The sequence below is a fragment of the Coffea arabica genome, chromosome 3e (assembly GCF_036785885.1).
Source record: "Coffea arabica cultivar ET-39 chromosome 3e, Coffea Arabica ET-39 HiFi, whole genome shotgun sequence".
NCBI lineage: Eukaryota > Viridiplantae > Streptophyta > Magnoliopsida > Gentianales > Rubiaceae > Coffea > Coffea arabica.
Genome location: NC_092315.1, coordinates 777,780 through 798,875, shown reverse-complemented (window position 1 = coordinate 798,875; position 21,096 = coordinate 777,780). Strand labels below are relative to the sequence as shown.

Below are 21,096 nucleotides of genomic sequence, written 5' to 3'. Positions count from 1 at the left end.
TTATTCATGGGTTAGGACATCACTTTTGACTCGACTTCTTGCCTTTCCCATCCCAATAAGCGTTAGTACTAGTGTAATAAATAAACTAAACATAACGAGAAGAACACCAACAATCTCTCTCGCTTACTGGTTCGTGGTTTTTCCTTCAATTCCGGTGAAAATTCTTCCCCTTTTGTCATCCGGAATATCTAATTCGACTTGGGTTGCTGAATTGATCATTTCAAAAAAGGTGGGTTGGTTTAATTGGAGCATTTAACGAGGAATATATATATATAGCTGACGAGTTTTGCAGAAATGGCGGCTATAGCTGGCTCGGAGATACATGGCTTCCGAACCATGAAAGGTACTCAGCAATAGTGCAGTTTTCTGGTTTGTCATGCGTATTTCAGGTTGATTTATATATCATCCACGGAATTTTAGCTGCCTTAAAAGGTAGTAAAATTTTTGTCAAGATAAGGAAATGGGATTGTGATGCTTTTTTTTTTTTAAAGTGGTTTTTGTGGTGAATTTTAGTTGACTGAGAAGTAAATTGGTTTCCAGGGTTTCCCCAGCTGGAAATTGACGTTTAATTAAAGGTCTTAGAGCTGGATATGTCGACATAGATATTTGAAATGAAACTTTGCTGTTATAATAGGATCTATCCCTTCATGGGAGGAACAAGTGATGTTCTTACTTCTTGTTTGTGAGGACATCTTTGTGACACTGTAACCTCTGGCTTGAGCAATGGATTCTATCTGGTATATTCAACATTTTATAGGATTTGAAACTTTTCTTGACTCAAAAAAAGGACTTTTTTTTTTTTCACATATTATTCTCAAATACCTGTTGCGAAAAGCTAATACCAGCTTTTGTTTAAGGTTTTCCCATAACTATTCAGCATTTGATAATGGCTTTCGTGTATCTCTCATCTTTTGGGTTCCTCACCCCTATTTTGTCATGGTAAAAGCCAGTCCTTTAATGAGAATCATTCGTCCTATTTAATTTATCGACAGACTTAGATATTGGCAACATACTGGAGGAGGCCAAGGGAAGATGGCTTCGGCCAAATGAGATTCATGCTATACTCTGCAACTACAAGCACTTTAATGTACAAGTCAAGCCAGTCAACTTGCCTCCAAGTACGTTTGAGCAGGAATATGATACTATAACCAAAAATAATGTGATTCTTCTGTTGATGGATTCAATGCGCAAGGAAAAGATACTCTGACACTGATGCACTCCAAATGTGAATTTGTTGTGATATGATAGGTGGCACAATTGTGTTATTTGATCGGAAGATGCTTAGGAATTTTCGGAAGGATGGTCATAGTTGGAAGAAAAAAAAGGATGGGAAAACTGTCAAAGAAGCACATGAACACTTGAAAGTAAGTTTGCCTCTTTTAGGTTTAGATTTTGTTAGAAATCAACTGTTAAACAGACTTACCAATTGTTTGTTGGTAGGGTGCATGTGTTACTGTGTTGAACAGTAACTTTTTGTTTTTTTAGGTGTTTGGTGTTGGGGGATATGCCGTGGCTGTATGAGGTTCATGTTTTGGGTCATTCATTTTATTTGTCATACGTTGTTTGTAGTAACATTAGCAAATTGAGACATCTAGTGATATTCGTCTCACTAAATGGATTAGCAAATGTTTACAATTTGAGGACAGCATTTCATATCTCCCAATTGAACCTGAAGTCATGAGATTGGTCTTGAATTTGGTTTATTTTGTGACAGGTTGGTAACGAGGAGAGGATTCATGTATACTATGCACATGGAGAAGATAACCCAACTTTTGTTCGAAGATGCTATTGGCTACTTGACAAGTATGAAATGATTTTAGTTCGTAAGAGCATCAACCTAGTCAACTTTTCGTTAGCATGCTTCTGATCTTAGAATAATGTCTTTCCAGTACATGGCTTTGTCAAATGGCCAAGTGCCCAAATCTTAATGTGGGTCTTGTTAATCAGTATTTATCTATGTGTCAGGTCACTGGAACACGTAGTCCTCGTTCATTATCGTGAAACTCAAGAGGTTTGTCTCTTAATCCAGAAAGCCACCACATGATATGTAGTATAGTCTCATCTTGGTTGTAGATAGTTATAACAAATACTGGATTCAAAGGTACTAAAAGTACTTTGACAGAAGTTTGCTAATCTATCAGAACTGAACATAAGACATCTTAGCTAGATTCTCAACTGTTTATGGATATGCATGTCTTGGTGTATATGGCTATTGAAGAATTGAGATGTTATATTTATTCACATGAAAAGTCGATTTAGCTTCAATCTTTCTCTAGTTATTAATATGTTGTCAGAAGAATTGGACTCTCAGAAAGAAGTCTGAATGATGGACTAATTTTTCTTATATGTGACTGAACAGAAATTCATATTATACTCTTAGTCAATTCTTGGAAGGTGGTCGACTTTCATGGTCTAGTTTTCTAAAATGTAAAAGAGACAGATCTTTGTTTGTCTTCCACTTTTCTGAGAAAAGTGATTTTAAATCCAGATGATGAGTTGGCTGGTTTCCAGCTATGCTTAATGCATTCTAAGTCATCATTGCTTAATCATACTCAGTTTTAATTTGGTCTTTCATATTTGATTTTGTAGATAATTTTACAGCTTTGTAATCATTCAAGCGCAATGAACTTAGGCAAAACTTTTCTTCGAAGCAAAGGTGCATAATTTGTCTGGGAGAATGTTATTGGAAGGAAAACTGCAAATACCTGTATATTGCTGTTTATATTATCTTTTTGGGCTTGTTGCACAGCCAGTGGTGCAATTGGGGTTATAAGTGGACCTTTTACTTATTATTTCCCTTCTTTCTTTGATTACCTTCAAATTAGCTTGAAGCTTCTGAGAGGATTCTATTGCATTTTCGGCTACAATTTAAAATTAGCATGCTATTAAGTAATTGTTTTTCTTCAAAGAAAATCTTCAGTTGGTTCAATGATTTTAAGAGATTGGACTTTGATGGCCTAGCTATGCAGCTAATAATCGACATCTCAGTTCACCCACTGACTAACAATTTATGCTGACATGATTAACGACTTTATTTGACTCCTAAAACCGTTGCAGGGTTCTCCATCAACGCCATTGAATTCAAATTCTAGTTCCGCTCTTTCTGATCCATCTCAATCTTTGGTCATATCAGAAGAATCTGATTCAGCAGCAGACCGGGCATATTACTCTAGAGAGAGAGCAGATTTAGGTGATGTTAATGCGACTTTCAATTAGACTGATGAGCTACTTGTCCAAATCTCACGTTTAAATAGTTTACAGATGTTATTATAGAAAGTCACTGCATAACCATTCTCATTTTTCATTAGAGAGCAAAATCTGTGATAGGAACCATTAATAAGTTTACTATACACCTTTCTTTTTGTTGGAGGCAATGCCTTTTTGAGAAGATAAATAATTATTGGTAAAGCATCAATTTGGTGCATCCAATGTACAAAATAACCTCCAAGCATCTTTTGCAAATATAATCACTATCATTCTTGGTCAAAAAATCCACTTTTATTTATTTGAGTTGTCTGCTTTCTGCCTGATAATTAGATGGAAGTTTATTTTGAAATACTTTTGCTCTCAATTCTCCTGTTTTGAAGATCTTTTCATTTGATGATTTTGTAGATCCTAATTGTAGTGTGAACATAAAAGATCATGAATTGAGGCTTCATGAGATTAACACACTGGAATGGGATGAGCTTCTTGTGCAAGATGACCCCAACAAGCTAATTGGACCTCAAGAAGGTAAAAACTAGTTGCTTGCGTTAGCAGGCGAAGCTTGTAGTGGAGCTATTGATGATTTGACTCTTCCCCATGTTGATGGCAGGAAAATATTCATCCGAGCTATCTTATCAGTACGACATGAATGGTTATGGAATTACTGTAAGTAGAACTGTTTATCATGTCGAAACAGAAATAATTCCAGATCTATATATAGTCAATTGTGTGTCACAATTTTCATTGTTGCTATATTCTTTTCTTTGTATCCTGCAAACAGACTGACTTGCATCCTCATCTTGGCTTCTGGTTTGTTAGCGATATATTTTGGCCTCAAATACTTATCTACAGGACATAACTTTGTCATTTAGCTATCCTACTCCTTGTTTTAGCAATAATATTTCCTCAAGTGTGGATGAAACTTTTTGCGCATCATTGTGCTCTGCTCGCAAATTTCTGCTTGGTGAAAGTATAGATGATGAGTTTGCCTACTCTTCCGTATTGGTTCTCTTTGGATGGAAGGGCAGGTGTGTCTTGTTTTTCTGTTTTCCTTTTTTTGTTTTTATTTTTTTTTTTTTTTTTTTTTTGGGGGGGGGGGGGGGGAAGGGGCGTGGGAGTTGGAGTGGGGCAGAAGGTGTATTGTCTTTTGGGGATGGGTATTTCTGCATGAAGTTCTCGGTGCACAGCTTCTTGGGCTCCAATGAAAAGTAGTTTGTGGTTCCTGTAATTTGTTGTGTCCTGATTTTCTCCTTCACTACAATAGGTGTTACCCATCAGATAACCCAAAAGGTAATTTAATTTGTATGATTGGTAGTAAAAGCTCAAGGAAAAATTGAAGCACAGCTTCTGGAATAAAATCAGCTAGAAATGGATATGTATTGGATATATATGCATGAATTGAACTACTTTTGAATGAATTTTACAAGGATTTAGGCATTTGGTGTGTTGTCTTAGCTATTCATTTTATTTGTTTTATTAGTATTAAGTAGTTACAGATCTTGCCCTTGAAGGGCCAAAATCACTAGGAGGCAACTTGGTATTGTTTCACAGCAGTTTGTTCTATTAGTTTATGGTACAAGTACATACTAAATCTTGTTTGGAGTAGCTGAGTCTTTGCTTGTTTAATGTATGTTCAAATTTGAAACTTGGTCCTTGTAAAGTAAGGATAATCATTAATGACAGCTGGTCTATGCAGGGTGACTCCATCTCAGATAACAAATTGCCTGTAGAGAGTTATTTGGAAAAATTCCCCGGGCAAGTTTCAATGAACAATTCTGGTAACCTTAATGTTCCAGCCAATTTATGCTTTCAAACAATGGGAGCTCCAACTGCAAACTTACTACTGAAGGATTCGGAACAGATGACATTGTTTGCTGGTGATTCCTTAGAACATGCCAGCAAGGATGGTCTGCAAACTCAGGACAGTTTTGGGAAGTGGATTAGTAATGTTATTGCTGATTCTCCTTTGCCGTTGGATGACACAAAGATATTCAACATAACTGAAATTTCTCCTTCCTGGGCTCTTTCGAGTGAAGAAACAAAGGTTTTTTTTTTAATCGACCATCAATATGTTTTTGCAGTTGTTTTGTTTCGTGGCATGGATAACTGAATTTAGGAATCTCCCTGCCTTGCTCTCTCTTTGCATGTGTGTGCGCGCTATCTTTAACTGGTCAAAACTTTTTCCCTTTTGGTAAATATCAAATTGAATGAAACTGCGTGGTGAGGGCTGATATTAAGGTACTTGTCATGAGAAATTGCTGGAGGTTTGGCCTCAGGCATGCGTACTCATTCCTTAGGAAATGAAAAGTGTCATATCACACAATCTGTTATATTATCTGTTTCAATTCAATATCTTTTCCGATTAGCCTACTTTTAATAGGTTTATGAGCTAATAACAATTATACATTTGATAAAAATCTTCAAATTGAGCTAGATTTTATGGTTCATTTGAGTTTTTACTGTGTTACTGAATCTCACTCTGGTCTTTATCCCTGTAGAACTCTCAATAGAAGCAGTATCAGTACTTGTGCTTTAATCTTTTAAATCTTGGTTTCCCAATTTTTGTTTTTACAGCTCTTAGGAAGCTTCTGGTTTTCATGTAATTTTTGTTCTTCATTGCTTTTCAAAAGAAATTTTGGTATAAATCAACAGAAAAGGAAGGCCCAAAAAACCTTTTTACCTGACTTGGTAATATTTAGTCATGACTATATTTGCCACAAAAAAGAACTTTATCTTGCCATTATTAGCCCCAGAAACAAGTAAAAGCTTATCTAGCACTGCCTAGTGGAAATTCTGTAGCAAAGAGGAGTAGGATCGTAGGCCAAAGGTGTCAAAACCTTATATACCTTATTTATACTTGCGTCTGCTGTATCTGGGTTCATGTTGCTTTGGTTATTAAGAAATTTAAAAACATACTTGCAAGAAAGATTTTTGGGCCAGACTTGATCCTCATTTTTTTCCCCTTATTTTTAAAACAAGAATTTGGTTGTTAGATGCATTTAGTTGCATCTGTGATACTAGATATTCAAAGTAGTGTTATTATTTTGGTTATTGATCTTGTGCTACATAATATGGCAGATAAATGTCTTACTTGAAAATTATGTATATTTGGGTGAAATATTTTTCTCGACAAATGAAGAAATATTTGTTATCCTGGTTCAATTTGATATCCCAGACATTTCTGTTGCAGATCTTGGTGGTCGGATATTTTCATGAAGGGCAATCTAACCTGGCAAAGTCTAATTTGTTTTGCATCTGTGGAAATGCTTGTACTCGTGCAGAACCTGTCCAAAGTGGCGTATTTCGTTGTGTGGTCTCCCCTCAAGCACCAGCTTTTGTAAACCTTTTTTTGAGCTTTGATGGTCATACACCCATAAGCCAAGTTGTGATGTTTGAGTTCCGTGGACCCATTGTCGATAATCCTGCAATCTCAGAGGAGAGGTCTAGTTGGGAAGAATTTGAAGTTCAGATGAGACTTGCTCATTTGCTTTTCTCTACATCTAGGAGCTTTAACATTTTATCAACCAAGGTAACACCAACTGCCTTGAAGGAAGCCAAGAATTTTGCTCGCAAGACCTCACATATAAAAAATCACTGGGAATTTTTGACAAAATCAATAAAGGCCAAGGAAATCTCTTTCCCAGACGCCAAGAACTGCTTGTTTGAACTGACTTTGCAAAACAGGTTATTGGAATGGTTGTTGGAAAGAGTAGCGGAAGGGTGTCAAATCTCTGAACGTGATGAACAAGGCCTAGGTGTAATACATTTGTGTGCTATCCTAGGTTATACTTGGGCTGTCTATCCATTTTCATGGTCTGGCTTATCAATAGATTATCGAGATAAGTTTGGATGGACAGCTCTTCATTGGGCTGCATATTATGGAAGGTATCCTTTTTGCTGCATTCAAAATTTTTCTTGACACTCTTCCCACTAGGAATTTTAACACTATTTCTTTTTAATGTTATCTTTTCCATTCCCATGCTCCATTATCACATGTAAAGGGGTGCCTGCATACTTTCCTGTGGCTTAACAAGAAATGTATATGGATACAATTATGGAAAGTGAGAATATGATTAAGCTGGCTTCTAGGAAACAAGTCTTGTTTACACCTTGCTGATATATATGGCATGAAGGTTGAGGTTATTGAGTTTTATCAGCTACTTCAACTGTGGTCATTGCTCATTCGTAGAGTATATTTTTAGGGAGCCAATGGTTGCAAAGCTTCTAACTGCTGGAGCAAAGGCAAATTTGGTGACAGACCCGACTTCAGAAAATCCTGGTGGATTCACTGCTGCTGATCTTGCATCCAAAAATGGTCATGAGGGTTTGGGGGCATATCTTGCAGAGAAGGCATTGGTTCAACACTTTCAGGATATGACCTTAGCTGGAAATGTCAGTGGTTCACTTCATACTGCCAAAAGTGATTCAGTAGAACCTGGAAACTTCAGTGAGGATGAGTTGTATCTAAAGGATACTCTAGCAGCCTACCGCACTGCTGCTGATGCTGCTGCACGCATACAGGCTGCATTCAGGGAGCACTCCCTCAAGGTTCAAACTCTAGCAGTTGAGTCTTCTAATCCAGAGATTGAAGCACGTAATATAGTTGCAGCTATGAAGATTCAGCATGCTTTCCGTAACTTCGAGACAAGGAAAAAGATGGCTGCTGCTGCTAGGATTCAACACAGGTTTCGTACTTGGAAGATGCGAAGAGATTTTCTTAACATGCGTCGGCAAGCCATTAGAATTCAAGTAAGGCTTGTTGATCTTCTGTTTGCTTGAAGTCATGTCACTGGAAGAGTTCCAAGGTTTTGACTACTTAGCTGGCTAGTATTACTAAGCTGTTCATGTGTGCTTGTTTGTCTGGTTACTAACAGACTTCACAATCAAATGATTTGAGATAGATGGGTAGCTTGAAGTTTAGCTTACATGAAAACTTGGGCAACTTATCGAGTCTAATGATGTCTTCTGCTGCTCTTTATGTTAACTACGAGCTTTTGACTGCTGTAAGAAATACCCAACTCGTGGCGTTTATTGGAAAACTTGCTTATTTATTGATTCGCTTGATTTTACAGGCTGTATTCCGGGGATTTCAAGTCCGGAAGCAATACCGAAAAATTATATGGTCAGTTGGAGTGCTTGAGAAAGCAATTTTGCGCTGGCGCTTGAAGAGGAAAGGCTTTCGTGGGCTTCATGTTAATCCTGATGAAGTTGTCAATAATCAGAAGGAAGAAAATGATGTGGAGGAGGACTTCTTCCGGGCAAGCAGGAAACAAGCTGAGGAGCGTGTTGAGAGATCTGTTGTCCGAGTACAAGCAATGTTCCGCTCTAAGCTTGCCCAAGAAGAGTACAGGCGGATGAAGCTTGCTCACAACAACGCAGCGGTACAGAACCAGTACTCTCTCCTGTTTTCTTTCTTATTTTTATGTTTGGATTTATTAAAGTTTGTCTGTATTTCCTAAAAAAATTGTGCAGCGGGAATATGAGGAGTTCGAAAATCCTGATGGGATGAGACAAGACTGAGTGGCAAGCCTTTTCTTTGGTTTATATCATTAGCACAAGAAGATATGATGGCTTCAGTATTGCAAGTGGAGCTTGGGTTGAAGTAGCACCAATATATGTACATCTTGTAAATATTGTAGTTTTAAGACGATGCTGGATTGTGACCTTTTTTTTTCACGTTTTATGGAAATGAGGGTCATACTGTCCATTTGCTTTTTCAAGTATTGGAAGCCGTTGAGGCTGCTTGGAAGATTGCTGTTATTAGCTCTTTCCATCCTGATGTTTTGGTCTTACCTGGAAACTAGATTCCAGAGGATGTAGTATCCAGAGAAACTCTAATGCCCTCTTACATTGAACTGATTGAAGTGTCTATGGGTGCTGCTGCTCCTATTTGGTGTTAGTTATGGAGACCATGGGTGCTGATGATATTGGTGAATGTGCAGCTGCGTATGGTGTGCAAAAGGTAGATCAAACCTCAAAAGAGACTAGTACTATTTCTGGTATCAACTCTGCAGTCTTGCTTCCGTTCCTTTGATAGAAAGATATCACTTGGAACAGATATTATAGGAGCCATAGCCACTCCCAGCTCCCTCCGTTGTTGGTTGGGCCTGCCAGAGTTTTTATGGAGAGGCACCTATGGGAATCCGGCCATTTTATGCTTCATCTTTCGGAGTACGCAATCATGACGTCACAAGGCTACGAAATGATGGTCTTGTTTGACAGACAAGTTTTTTGTCAAGTTTGTCTGTTACAAGTTTTTTAAAAACTTTAATAGTTACAATAATCTCAAAAAAATTTTCAAAGTTTTTAAACCATACACTTCAAAATAATTTAAAAAAAAAATTTATACAGTAAATTATAGTAAAGTTTTAGACAAATATTTAAAAAATTCACTTGTTAAACAGGGCAGATATTTATCTCTTGCTACTTTTATACCTCCCCACAATACTTGATATTAAAAAATAATAATAAAAAATAGAACCAAGAACTAAGAGACCATTGCTGGCAAGAAACCTCCTATTTTTCCCCCAAAAAATTTTTTTTTTTTCAACGGCAAAACTTTGATCTGGCCGCGTCCCAGACATTGACACGCTGCATGTTAAGCTCAGACTGTAGCTATTTTTCACTTCAAACCGGATATTTTATGGACGTGTTCGGTTTTTTTCACTATGAACAACAGCAGTAATGCTGTTGAAACGTCTATTCTTCTGACCCTTGTTCAATTGCCATGGCAACCCAAAAAGGGTTTTTGTCTGGAGAACAACAACATTTGACACACGTCTTAGTCTTAGGCGTGCACAAGCATGTACATATCCGAACCTGACCATATATGTCAACCCGAAAAGTAGAGCAGTTTCGCCACAATTAGTTTGGAAGCCAGGTTTTTAAGCAAGTTTTTTACCAATTAGTTTTTTAACAACTTTTACTACAGAAACCCTAAAAAACTTATTCAAAGTTTTTAACCTACACACTTCAAAAATACACAAAAAACTTTCCCTTCAACATTGGTGGAAGACATACATCACTCAAGTTTTTTGTTTCAAATGTGCTACTTTTGTTTAATAGATAGAAATAAGAATCATGTAAGTAACAAAATTAAGGGTGGATAAAAAAATCCCACCTACAGCGAAAAAAATCCAAGGATGGTCTCAGAGCATCCCTTTGGTCTAGTAAGATCTGTGTACCTGCTAGTTCCCAATACAAGCCTCTTTAGCCTCCCCCTCCCCTCTAGTATAGGATAGAATAGGTTATACAACAGTTATCGTCTCGATAAAAAAAAAAGTAACAAAATTAGCCCTTACGTTCTATCTAAGCATAATACAAGATAAGAAAATACTGATTCCTCAAGATCTAAGTTCATTAATTATATAGTTTGATTGAGTTTTAACGTGCAATGATATATAGTTTTTTGCATCAATACAATCAAGTTATTGTTTCGAAAAAATATATATATATCATTCGTATGATATTGGGTTTAAGAAAACAATACTCAATTTAACTCATATAATGAACAATATATCAAACAAACTAACAGTATTGACTATACATAGTAGTTGCCCTAACATGAAAATTTGCTTTCTCAAAAAAAGTTCATTCTCTAAACAATAAGTTTTTATTTTTTTTAACATATTCTATTTTGCATTGTGAGGAGAGTACTAGAGTCCCGTCCCGTGGATGATGCCTTTTTTTTTCTTTTTGGTTGGTCTCATGAATAAGTTGAAGCAAGTAATGAAAAGTTTTAATAACAGATGGGTAATTTTATAGGTTTGATTTTAAAAAAATGAAAAGAAATCGATAATTGGGTTCAGACTTGGCAAGGACATCGGACTGATCTATAATAAAGGGGGCCCAAGTCGAAATGTTGTGTTAATTCTTTCGGGAGTATAGGCCATGGATTTCCCTGAAGGCCCAAACTGTAAAAGGCCATTTTTGTAATTTCGCCCCCGACACGGAGCTAGGGTTGTCCCATCTCAACATAAAACCTCCATCTCTAACCCTCTCCTCTCTTCCCCAAACTCATTTCCTTCACCCTCTGCAAGTTCTGTCGCCGGCTCAACCCGACCCAGGTATTTTACTCCTTCCCGAGTTAATCTTCCCATCTAAGTTGGGCATCTTGATTTATTCGACTTCCTTGAAATATATTTCTGAAAGAAATCTGTAATTTTTTTGGATGAAAAAACAGAAGAAAGAATGGCCAAGTCCAAGAACCACACCGCTCATAACCAGTCCTATAAGGCTCACAAGAACGGCATCAAGAAGCCCAGAAAGCACCGCCACACTTCCACCAAAGGGGTCTGTTCGTTTCTCCTTTCAACACTAATAAATTTTATAATGTTTTGTAATGTTTCCGTGTGGTTGGTACCGGTGTTGTATTTTTGATGTTTAATAATTTGAAATTTGACCTTTTGTGTATCAGATGGATCCCAAGTTTTTGAGAAACCAGAGGTATGCAAGGAAGCATAACAAAAAGGGTGATGAAGCTGCCAGTGGGGACGAGTAGATTTCCAGAAACTAGAATGAGGCCTTGTTTTTAGCTATTTGAAGTTTTTTGTTTTTGTTTTATTTTATTTTTGTCAATTTTAAATTGGGACAGGATTATTCTACTGTGTTGAGCTACGATTAATGGAAGAATATTTGGCTCTATTTGTGTTGTTGTACGAGCTCAATTAACCCAGCTGCAGTTCTGCTGGATTACTAGATTACTACCTATTTTACCAAGAATGATCTTTGATTGAATTTTCAATTTTTTTTGCCTGATTTTAATTTCATTTGATGTATGAATGCTGCCGGGACATTCTTTTGACCTGCATGTGCTGGTATGCAAGGAGTGCATTTGTTTGATTTTGTGTATGTGGTTTGTGTAGAAATGATCTGATAGTTTTGTTGAACCAGTTTATTTGACTTAAGTTTATCCTGTGCCTAGGATACTTTGATTCTTGTGTTGCTTGCACAGAAATGTAGAAGCAGAGTCGATTGTCCTCTAGTTGAGTTCCTTGCTTTCTCGAGATCTTGTGATAGTGAAGCGGCAATGCCGTTTATGAGAATACATGGAGTTTCAGTTATGATTTTGGATTAGCTGAATGTGATTATCCAGGCTCCTGATTTTGCAATAGCTTGTCTTGTGTAAAGTGTAAATCTTATGGTAGGTAGTATGGGTTGTTCTGATCTCAGGCTCGTGCTGTATCATTCTGCAAAGTTTCAGTCATACGTAAGGCTCTTTAATGAAATGGATATGATTACTGCCGATGCGTTTGAGTTGAGATGGATGGTCTGAATGCATGTTAAAGAGTTGCTCTCTTAAGCCCTAAAACCCTATAATCCCATGCTGCTCTTTTACTAAATTTCTTACTGAGTTTTGATCCTCTAAAGTTAGAAATGGCTGAGAGGGAAGTCATTGGACGAGGTATTGAGGATTTTTGTATCATTGTCAGATTTTGCGCAATTGTATTGTGTCGATTGAAATTGATAATAATCTATCTTGGAATGTGGTGTTATGTTTGTTTACTGCAGAAATTGGATGAGGATTTGATTATTGAAAGGCTGTTTGATTTTCCTGTAAGACCTTTGACTACTGAATGACTTTTCGTAAGGTGCAAACGACATATGCTTTCCAAGCTGTGTGCGCGCGTCTTTGTTGTAGGTTGCTTGATGTGAGAACAGGACTTGCGTGTGTTTTGTCAACAGCTTCTTGACCCACCTTTTATCTGGCGAGGATCTGATGCTGTAATTCTGAATGGTAATATTAGAAATGCTGAGTATTGTTGGCAAGTTCTTTTCATGTTGGGACCAGCAGGCAGGCGCATTGTATATATATGTTACCCCTTACCCGTGTGCTAAGGGCAGGAATCTCGATACGTGTAACATGATGAAGTTGCACGATTTGAGCCCTGATGGTTCAGTTTTTTAAAAGGTTTTTCGGGAATGTTCTGGCAGAGAGTTGAAATAACCTCTTTGCAATTGTTTCAAACCTTAACCATGACCTGATTGCTTCCCATAATCAAGGTGGGGTACGATACAGCGGTACTATTCATTCAGGAACCTGACTTGAAATGAATTGAAAGAAATGATTGAACCTACTTTAGCATACACTAGATATATGGTTCAGAAAACCTATTTAATCCTGCAAACAATGCTAGAAATGACACAGGTTGCTCTAAACCAAAAGGTCCGTGTAAAGTAGTCACTGAAGAATCTCTCAGAGGCTTACATATGCAAAGCCTTGGGAAAAGAATTTAGCTATTATCCGAGAAGCCGGGTCCAGCTGCCCTTGAGAAAGTAGCAAGCTCTCCCAATCTATTATTCTTCCTCATCTCTTAGTAAATTGATCCGCAGTCTATCGGCACAAGAAAGTTTCTTCAGATACATTACGCCAAACAGTGAAGCAGCTTCAGACAGCAATCGGTTCTCTAATTGGTCTTGTTGCATGAGCATTTACCTGGACCAAAAGAAAAGAGATGCTGCAGATTGGACATGGAAAGGACTGCATATTCTGCAAATTTAACCTTGGAACATAATATCTATCCACCAATTTTTTCAATAGGATGAAAATCTCTGTCACTGACGAGCTGTTAATGTGAGCAGCCTTCAAGAAAATGGATGAGCTTGAAAAAAGCAATTAAATGTCAACTAAGTGAGTAAATTCTGAGACAAGTTGAATTGTCAATAATTCCTAAATCAGGACAAGCTGTTAAGTATATGCTTCATCAACTTTAGATTACGGAACTTGATTCTGCTTCCAATTGTTGCCGTTCTTGGGGTTTCCTTTGTGAGTTGTGACACTTCGTGGTGTTCAACTCTGTTTATCTTTAAGCATATCAAGGGTCAGAAGCTAACCTTAGCAGATTTAAAAAGTTCATCAAGTACTTCAGACAATGTTGGATGCGCATGAACAGCGAACTTTATGTCCTGCCAACACCAAGAAGTAAAAAATCGATTTTATTCAAAATTGAACATTTGATTCTAATTCAGCTAAAAACACCGAATAAGACACCATGGGCAAAGTACAGCAATTGTTTGTGATTTGCAAGGGGAAACTTGTGCAAAACTTCACAAAAATGAGTTCTCAGAGGAAGGGAACAAAACTATTGGAGCAAGGGTACTGTTAAAGTGGTTCACACTGTTATGGAAGGCAGTGATCCATCAAGCTAGATCACGGAGAATTACTGACCTGAACACGTGTGCCCAGTGCAATGGCGTTTGAAGCTTCGTGAATGAGATCTGCAGCATGCATCCCAAAAATATGCACTCCGAGAATCTCACCATTGTCAGGTCTGAATATCATCTGGAAGACAATATAAATTTAAGGCTATAGATCAATCTAACTATACATCCATTTGAAAATTCATGCTTTGAAAACTCTAGTTGTGTATCACTTTGTCCACTAATATAACTGAAAGAATAAGAACGCAACCATGACAATAGATGCTTAAAAGTTAAATTGAGCTTAAATTTGTCACGGATCCATAATTATTTCCACCTCGAGTAATAATAAAAGGTTGCCTAGTTTGGTTTCTGCACTCACAAAATTTGAGTTAAAGGATTATGAATGGATAGGATCAAGATGTTGGATCTTTTCATTAGTATATTTAGCAATACAATTACTCAAGAATCACATGCACAATAAAGTAAGCCAATCTTATAGAACTCTAGCTTTAGAACTGCCAGAGTAGAGTCTATTGCAAGGCTGCAATTGGTTCAAAACTGTGCGTGGATGTAAACATCAGTGCTCCTCTAGTCACAAATATCATGCCCTGAAAATCTTTACATGAAAAATAATTAGGAAGAGTATAACCTTAGCGAGTCCCTCCCCTTCGTTTTCAGCAAGGGCCTTGGTATTGGCCTTAAAACTGGTCTTTGCAACACTTATTTCAAACCCTTCTTTTTGAGCTTTCTCTCTTGCTTGTGGCTGCAAAAGGTGCAAGTGAAAAATGAGAGATCAAAATGTTCATGGAGAAGACATCACTTTACAAGGTTCTTGGTTAGATAGAAAACGACCAGCATACTAGTAAAGCACTCCACAAAGAGTGTTAAATAACGTACTTACAGAATTCAAATGACGACTAAGATATTCCTAAAAGTTAATGAACAAAATGGTACATGCAGACAAGTGCAAGATCAACAACAGTTCAAGCACTAAGATAAAAGAGAGAGAGCGCAGACTATTTTGGCAAATAAATTCATCAACACGTTTTCAATACAAAAACTTATACATGCATAAAGCATAAAATCTTATGCATCTTCACAAGTCTCTTGCCCTCTTTTCTCTATCATTCAAGCAGCAAAACTAACTACAGAGCCAAATCTTCTTCAGAACAATTAGCTGTATGTAATGACTAGATCCCCTGCTCTCTGTGTGACTATTAAGAAATCAAAAGAATGACTACATAAAACTCCAATCATCACGAGAAATAGTGGGATTTTATGAAGAAACCATTAGGAACAGTCTGCTGCTTTTTTCTTTCTTTCTTTTTTTTCCCTCATAATAAAGGATCTTCATACTTCATTGTCAGATAATGGCATAGGTGTAACTTTTCTTCTTTGCCAGCTATCTTCTTTTGTTTCAATCTTTTTTCTTTGGGTCTTAGAGGTAGATGTGCATAGAAGCAATGCGTACTGCATTTTGTGCAAATACAAGATTTATTGCTTCTTTTGGTAAATTTCACAGAATTATATACACCAAACTTTGGTTCATATTACTACTAGCATCAAGGTAGAGAAGGCAAAAGCTTCACTGTAGTAATTGCCAAGCTTTCAATGAATTGGATAGAGGACACAGACAAGTGACTAAAAACCAGCATTATGGCAGAATAAATTCCAGGAAAAAATCAACTTTCTACCTCGGTCAATCCAACCATACTAATTTCAGGATGGGTGAAGCAAGCAGCTGGAATGCTCAAATGGTTGAGCGCATGATCCGTTCCAGTGACCTGTTCAACAACTACAAGAAGAAAGACTCTGCAAGTTATCAAAAGGGTGAACAAGGAGAATAGTGTCCAATATTTACAAAGTCACTGTACCTACCAGAAATTCCTTGTGCACTTGCTGCATGAGCTAGCATCATTTTACCATTTGCATCACCAATGCAATAGACATGAGGAACCTGCAAATGAATATAATATGTCTGTAGTGGTTGAGAGTAGCCACAGATAAAGAAAAAAATGTATTTGCAACAAACCAGATTTCCATCCTTATCTTTGACTTGCATGCGCTCATCAACAGGGACAAAACCTCTTTGTGTCTCTACATTAATCTGGAAGAAAACAGGTATCATTTTGAAATTATTTCTGCAAAATGTGCAGGCTTTTGAAAGCTTATATCATGAAGACATACATTCTCCAACCCTAGACCGTTAGTGAATGGGGCTCTTCCTGTTGCAATTAGTGCTGCATCGACCTATCATAAGAATTTTAAGTGTCAGATTGTAAAGAATGGCAAGGGAAGATGAGAAGAATATACCTGTGTAAATTGCAGTCTTTATGGGGATTCAAGGAAATCTATAGTTCCTACTGTGATTATTGACTCAACAGGGGAAAACTTAGAGAGTGAAAGAAATCGAAACTCAAGTTCTGCTCGTCTCTGTATTTCTTGTAGCCAATATAAGAAGTATTGGCTACTGTTTTTTCAACTTTTGAATCATCAGTGTTAAGCAGAAGAAGAGACAGGAAAGACTGCCATTGTGGATCAAAAGAAAGAGCTGCCAATAGATTTCACCACATGCAAATTACCTCCAGAGTGTCTTTTGGTTCTTTGGTCTTGGCATCGGTAAGCTCAATTATGACAGGTTTCCCATCCTTTGCTGGAGTTATCTACTGAAAGAATCAGAAGTTACGACTTTCTACTAAATACTCAATACTTCTACATACTTTCTCCATACAATAATTTGACAAGAACAAAGAAATCACCTTGGTTGCAAAAACTCCTGTGTGGTAGTCGATTTTCCGGGGGTTTATCAGCACCCTTTGAGCTAGTTTGCTAATCTCAGGATCAAATCCAGGCATAAGCTGATCCAGAGCTTCAACAAAAGTTACCTAGAGTCTTAACATAAACTAATCAGTTCACATCTGAAAGGAAATTAGTTCTAGCATGCGTATCAACACTAGAAAAGGGAACTACAATGACTAAAGAGAGGGGTACTTCCTTTAGAGAAAACCTTTCTTCTCCATGAAAAGTAAAGGGTAAAAATAGAAAAAGATTTTTTAGACCTGAAGACCTATCCAAACAAAGAAGAGACAGAGACAAGTAGTGGTTTACCTCAATAAGATCAGGCAATTAATTGGCAAATAAAGCAGGTGAACAAACAAAGGCACTTTTTTCTTTCTCCTTCAGAAAGGAGGAAGTACTTACAAACAAGAGAAATAGTCAATTCACTATCTCAGAATTCAAAAAATTAAAAAAAGAATCACAATAAAATTTTATACAAGTTCTGAGCTTTTAAAGTTTTCAGGAGATTGAAATTCACAAAAGATCTCGTCATGTAGTCTGTTAAAACAAGAGATACATGGAAATGCAACAAGCAATGAGCTTTAGAAAGATGCAACGGCAAAACAGTCCTTTTGCTTCAATATATTTGCTTCTAAAACTTCTTCCATTCTTAAAGTGTCTTTAAGTAAATTTTAGGTATTCGCACTGATTGAAGAAGTGCCCAGAAATAGGCGAAGGGGAATTTGACCAAGTTCTTAGTTAGAAAATAACAGCAAAGCCAGAAACCAGCAGTTAGTGATATCAACTACGAACAACTTAAAATTTGTAAGTTCCCAGAGCCAGATATTAAGGTCACACTTTCCTGTAACAAGTAATGCAGAGGTGCAAGATTATGATGCAAAAGCATCTTTATCACTGCCTTTGCTTGAAACAGAAACTACATTTTCAAAAAGTAATAACTGAATAGACTGCTTGTTGTGCAGATGAATTGATGAAATAGACAAACAAGAGCTGAAAAATAATAAATAGCTAGAAACTACCTCACTACCAAGAGCTGTATAAACATCACTGAATTCAAGCCCAATATAGCCACTTCCAACTATAGCAACCCAATCAGGTACGAACTCTAATTTCAGTGCATGATCACTAGTAATTACCGTCTTCCCTGTTGGATCATAAATCAGCATGAAGATTTTTGTAAGCATCACCTTATAAAAATTACCAGCATTAAAACTTTTGTACACAAAATTCACTACGTATCGCAAGGTGAAATGTATTCAAGCTCTCGGATTCATATACAAACCCAAGTTTATGACAACCACACCCTTCCCCCACCCCCCCCCAAAAAAAAACTCCCCACCCAAAAGAAATCAAGCTTTCCACTTTCATGTTGGTCTAGATCAGTTGTATGCTACCTCGTCCAAAGCTCATCAACTGGTGCATCAAGCCATGAACGGGCTGCTGCTAAGTCTCTTACTTAATACATGCGTGCATGGAAGTAAAAGAGTGATGGCTTAGACACCACAACCCCCCCCCCCCCCCCAAAAAAAATTCTCTCACTTTCACACTCTCATCGAGTCATGACTGCATCTTCTCTTTCATACCAAATTTCTTGGGATAAAAAAATTTACTAGAGAATGTTATGCATAGACGCAGGACAGACAGGTACAGAAGTTTACCATCAACTTCGATGCCTTTAGGGACAAATGGAACAGATCCAGTTGCTATAATAATGTCCCTCGCAGTAACAACATTGTCAGAGAAGCCAACTTTTCCATATTTGACCTTATGAGGACCCTGAATAGTTATAGGAAGCATTTAACTGTTCAATTTTTTGGTTTTCTGTGTGTTTAAGGTATCTGGTTCTTGTGCAAAAATCTTTGTCCAGATTGCTTCCACATGATAGCATCTATTACTTACCAGAATTCTGCCCATACCCGTCAAAATGTCAACACCCAATGCCTTCAGAGAATTAGTCAAATTACTTCGAATTTTTGATGCAAGATTGTTAGCATGGTCTGCCACTGCCTGCCTATCATACCCAGCAGCAGAAACCTGCATTGCATCACAGAAAACAGAGTGAATAAATGGCAAATCATAAGCCGGGGAAGTTACAATTTGCAACCAACATAAGTTCAAAATATGACTGGAGCATCTCATGACTAGCTCTCATGTTACAAAGATCAGTGCCACAAATTTTGTCTTTGCTTCCAGTATATTTTACCTGTGAAAGTAAATCCTTGTGCATGATAAGCTAAAGAATTTTGAAATTTGTGGGATACCATGAAGCACACTCCAAGAATGCTGTGCAATGGTAACAAAACAGAAAAGACAAAGGAAAAAATGGTGGCAATAAATGAAGTATGCAGGAATAACATCACAAGTATGTACAGCAGCACTATATCCATGCCCCAGAAATCTATGTAGTTCACATAAATTAAGCTCCAACTGGAATCCAAGACTACAGCTAACCACCAAGTCTGATTTTATCAAGTGATTACCTGCAAACCCAGAGCCTTTAGGTGATGTTGATCTTGGAGTTCTCGCATCCTGCCACTAACTGCAAGAAGAGCTTTTGAAGGAACACAGCCTCTGTTTACACATGTTCCACCCATCATGTCTCCTTCAATGATGGCAGTTTTTAGACCCTGCAAGGGTAAATTCTTATTACTCACGTGGAATTCCAGATTCATTGGAAAGTTGCTTTCCGACATCTATGCACAATGTGCATATGTATTATAGAGGTTTATCAGTAATAAATTTATTGATCTCTCCCTAAAATCAAGATATCTCAGTTTTCCCTTGGGATTTACAACCATGTTTTCCCAGTTATCCTAGTACCTGCAAAATGACAAAGTCTACTGCCAGAAGATCAATCAGCAGTCCACATTTTATTTTCTAATAGCTGTACTATTTACCCCTGTCAGTTTCATTTCCAAAAAGGAGTTTTACAGGATCAACGGGCCAAAATTACTTAACTGTGACAAAAAAAAAAAAGAGTACAAAACAATCAAAGTACAACGTTGCTTCATCGCGATCACAAGTCGATTACCCACCAAACTTTGATTATTTATCCAAATCGACGGAAAGTAACCAATGCAATCTTGATTTTGAGCTCCAAGACTCCAAATGATCAAGTAATATAGTACAGCATAAACTGAAAAGCATGAAACTTTTGCACTAAAAGCCAAAGCCAACAGATGAGATCACTTATTTATGGCTTGGTTCCTAAGCTTAAATGACACCAGAAATACAGCAATAATAAAAAATTCAACTTTAATGTGCTCAAACTTCAAAGCTTGCGACGTCTGTGCGATCATTCAGTTGAAAGTTTAGCTCAAAACACTATACAACGGAAAAGGAATAAGCAAAAGCACAAAAACACATAAAATCCGACATTTTAAAACCAAAAAAAAAAAATTTCATGGAATTAATGTTTGGAACCTTTTCCACGGCATGCAATGCAGCTCCATGACCACCGACGCCAGCGCCAATAATGATGAGATCGTAATCAAAGGATTTGGGAGGGCTTCCATTATCATCCGAAGATGCAGAAACCTTCGCTGGACTCGCCTGCGCTTTTCTCGGAAAAATTAGCCTCTTTGCTCGAATAAACTGGCCGCGCTTCAGCTGCGAGGGAACTGAAAACCCAGAGATTTCCCGTCGTAGACCGCAGAAACGTAGGTTCGGTGAAGTCAGCGAAGAACACGAGTCGAGTGCTAAGGAATTGGGAGAGTGAGGCATGCAAAGAGAAAGCGAGGGCTGCATTTGGGAATTTGTAGCAAAATTCTGTGGGGTGAAAGCGTGAACCGAGGCGAGTTGAATCAGTGTGTGTGTGTGTGTGTTTTTATGGTGGTGTGAAATGGAATTGGAAGGCTGGAGGAGTGGCATACGTATTACTACTACTATCAGCGATAACTGATTGAAATGGTCGGCCGGATAAAGCAGTTGCTAGTGGGTCTTACGTGTCAA

General features: G+C 37.5%; 3 protein-coding genes across 3 annotated transcripts; 2 read left to right on the top strand and 1 right to left on the bottom strand.

Moving 5' to 3' along the window:
- The first annotated feature begins 13 nt into the window (after nucleotides 1-13).
- On the top strand, nucleotides 14-9,103 carry LOC113738055 (calmodulin-binding transcription activator 5). The gene is made up of 13 exons (XM_027265216.2): nucleotides 14-343; nucleotides 993-1,118; nucleotides 1,249-1,364; nucleotides 1,715-1,803; nucleotides 1,966-2,011; nucleotides 3,058-3,190; nucleotides 3,613-3,732; nucleotides 3,815-3,870; nucleotides 4,901-5,248; nucleotides 6,395-7,089; nucleotides 7,407-7,953; nucleotides 8,277-8,585; nucleotides 8,677-9,103. The coding sequence occupies exons 1-13, from the start codon at nucleotides 295-297 to the stop codon at nucleotides 8,722-8,724; spliced, it is 2,682 nt and encodes an 893-aa protein (XP_027121017.1). The 5' UTR covers nucleotides 14-294; the 3' UTR covers nucleotides 8,725-9,103.
- Nucleotides 9,104-11,125: 2,022 nt separating this feature from the next.
- LOC113736921 (large ribosomal subunit protein eL29z-like) lies at nucleotides 11,126-11,847 on the top strand. Its single transcript, XM_027264135.2, has 3 exons — nucleotides 11,126-11,270; nucleotides 11,387-11,496; nucleotides 11,621-11,847. The coding sequence occupies exons 2-3, from the start codon at nucleotides 11,395-11,397 to the stop codon at nucleotides 11,702-11,704; spliced, it is 186 nt and encodes a 61-aa protein (XP_027119936.1). The 5' UTR covers nucleotides 11,126-11,270; nucleotides 11,387-11,394; the 3' UTR covers nucleotides 11,705-11,847.
- Nucleotides 11,848-13,209: 1,362 nt separating this feature from the next.
- Nucleotides 13,210-21,034, bottom strand: LOC113738054 (dihydrolipoyl dehydrogenase 2, chloroplastic). The gene is made up of 15 exons (XM_027265215.2): nucleotides 20,569-21,034; nucleotides 19,626-19,772; nucleotides 19,045-19,179; nucleotides 18,804-18,921; nucleotides 18,165-18,289; nucleotides 17,106-17,231; nucleotides 16,929-17,009; nucleotides 16,534-16,596; nucleotides 16,379-16,453; nucleotides 16,225-16,303; nucleotides 16,041-16,141; nucleotides 14,996-15,109; nucleotides 14,372-14,485; nucleotides 14,038-14,109; nucleotides 13,210-13,639 (listed from the first exon to the last, which is right to left on the bottom strand). The coding sequence occupies exons 1-15, from the start codon at nucleotides 21,013-21,015 to the stop codon at nucleotides 13,592-13,594; spliced, it is 1,845 nt and encodes a 614-aa protein (XP_027121016.2). The 5' UTR covers nucleotides 21,016-21,034; the 3' UTR covers nucleotides 13,210-13,591.
- Nucleotides 21,035-21,096: the final 62 nt, after the last annotated feature.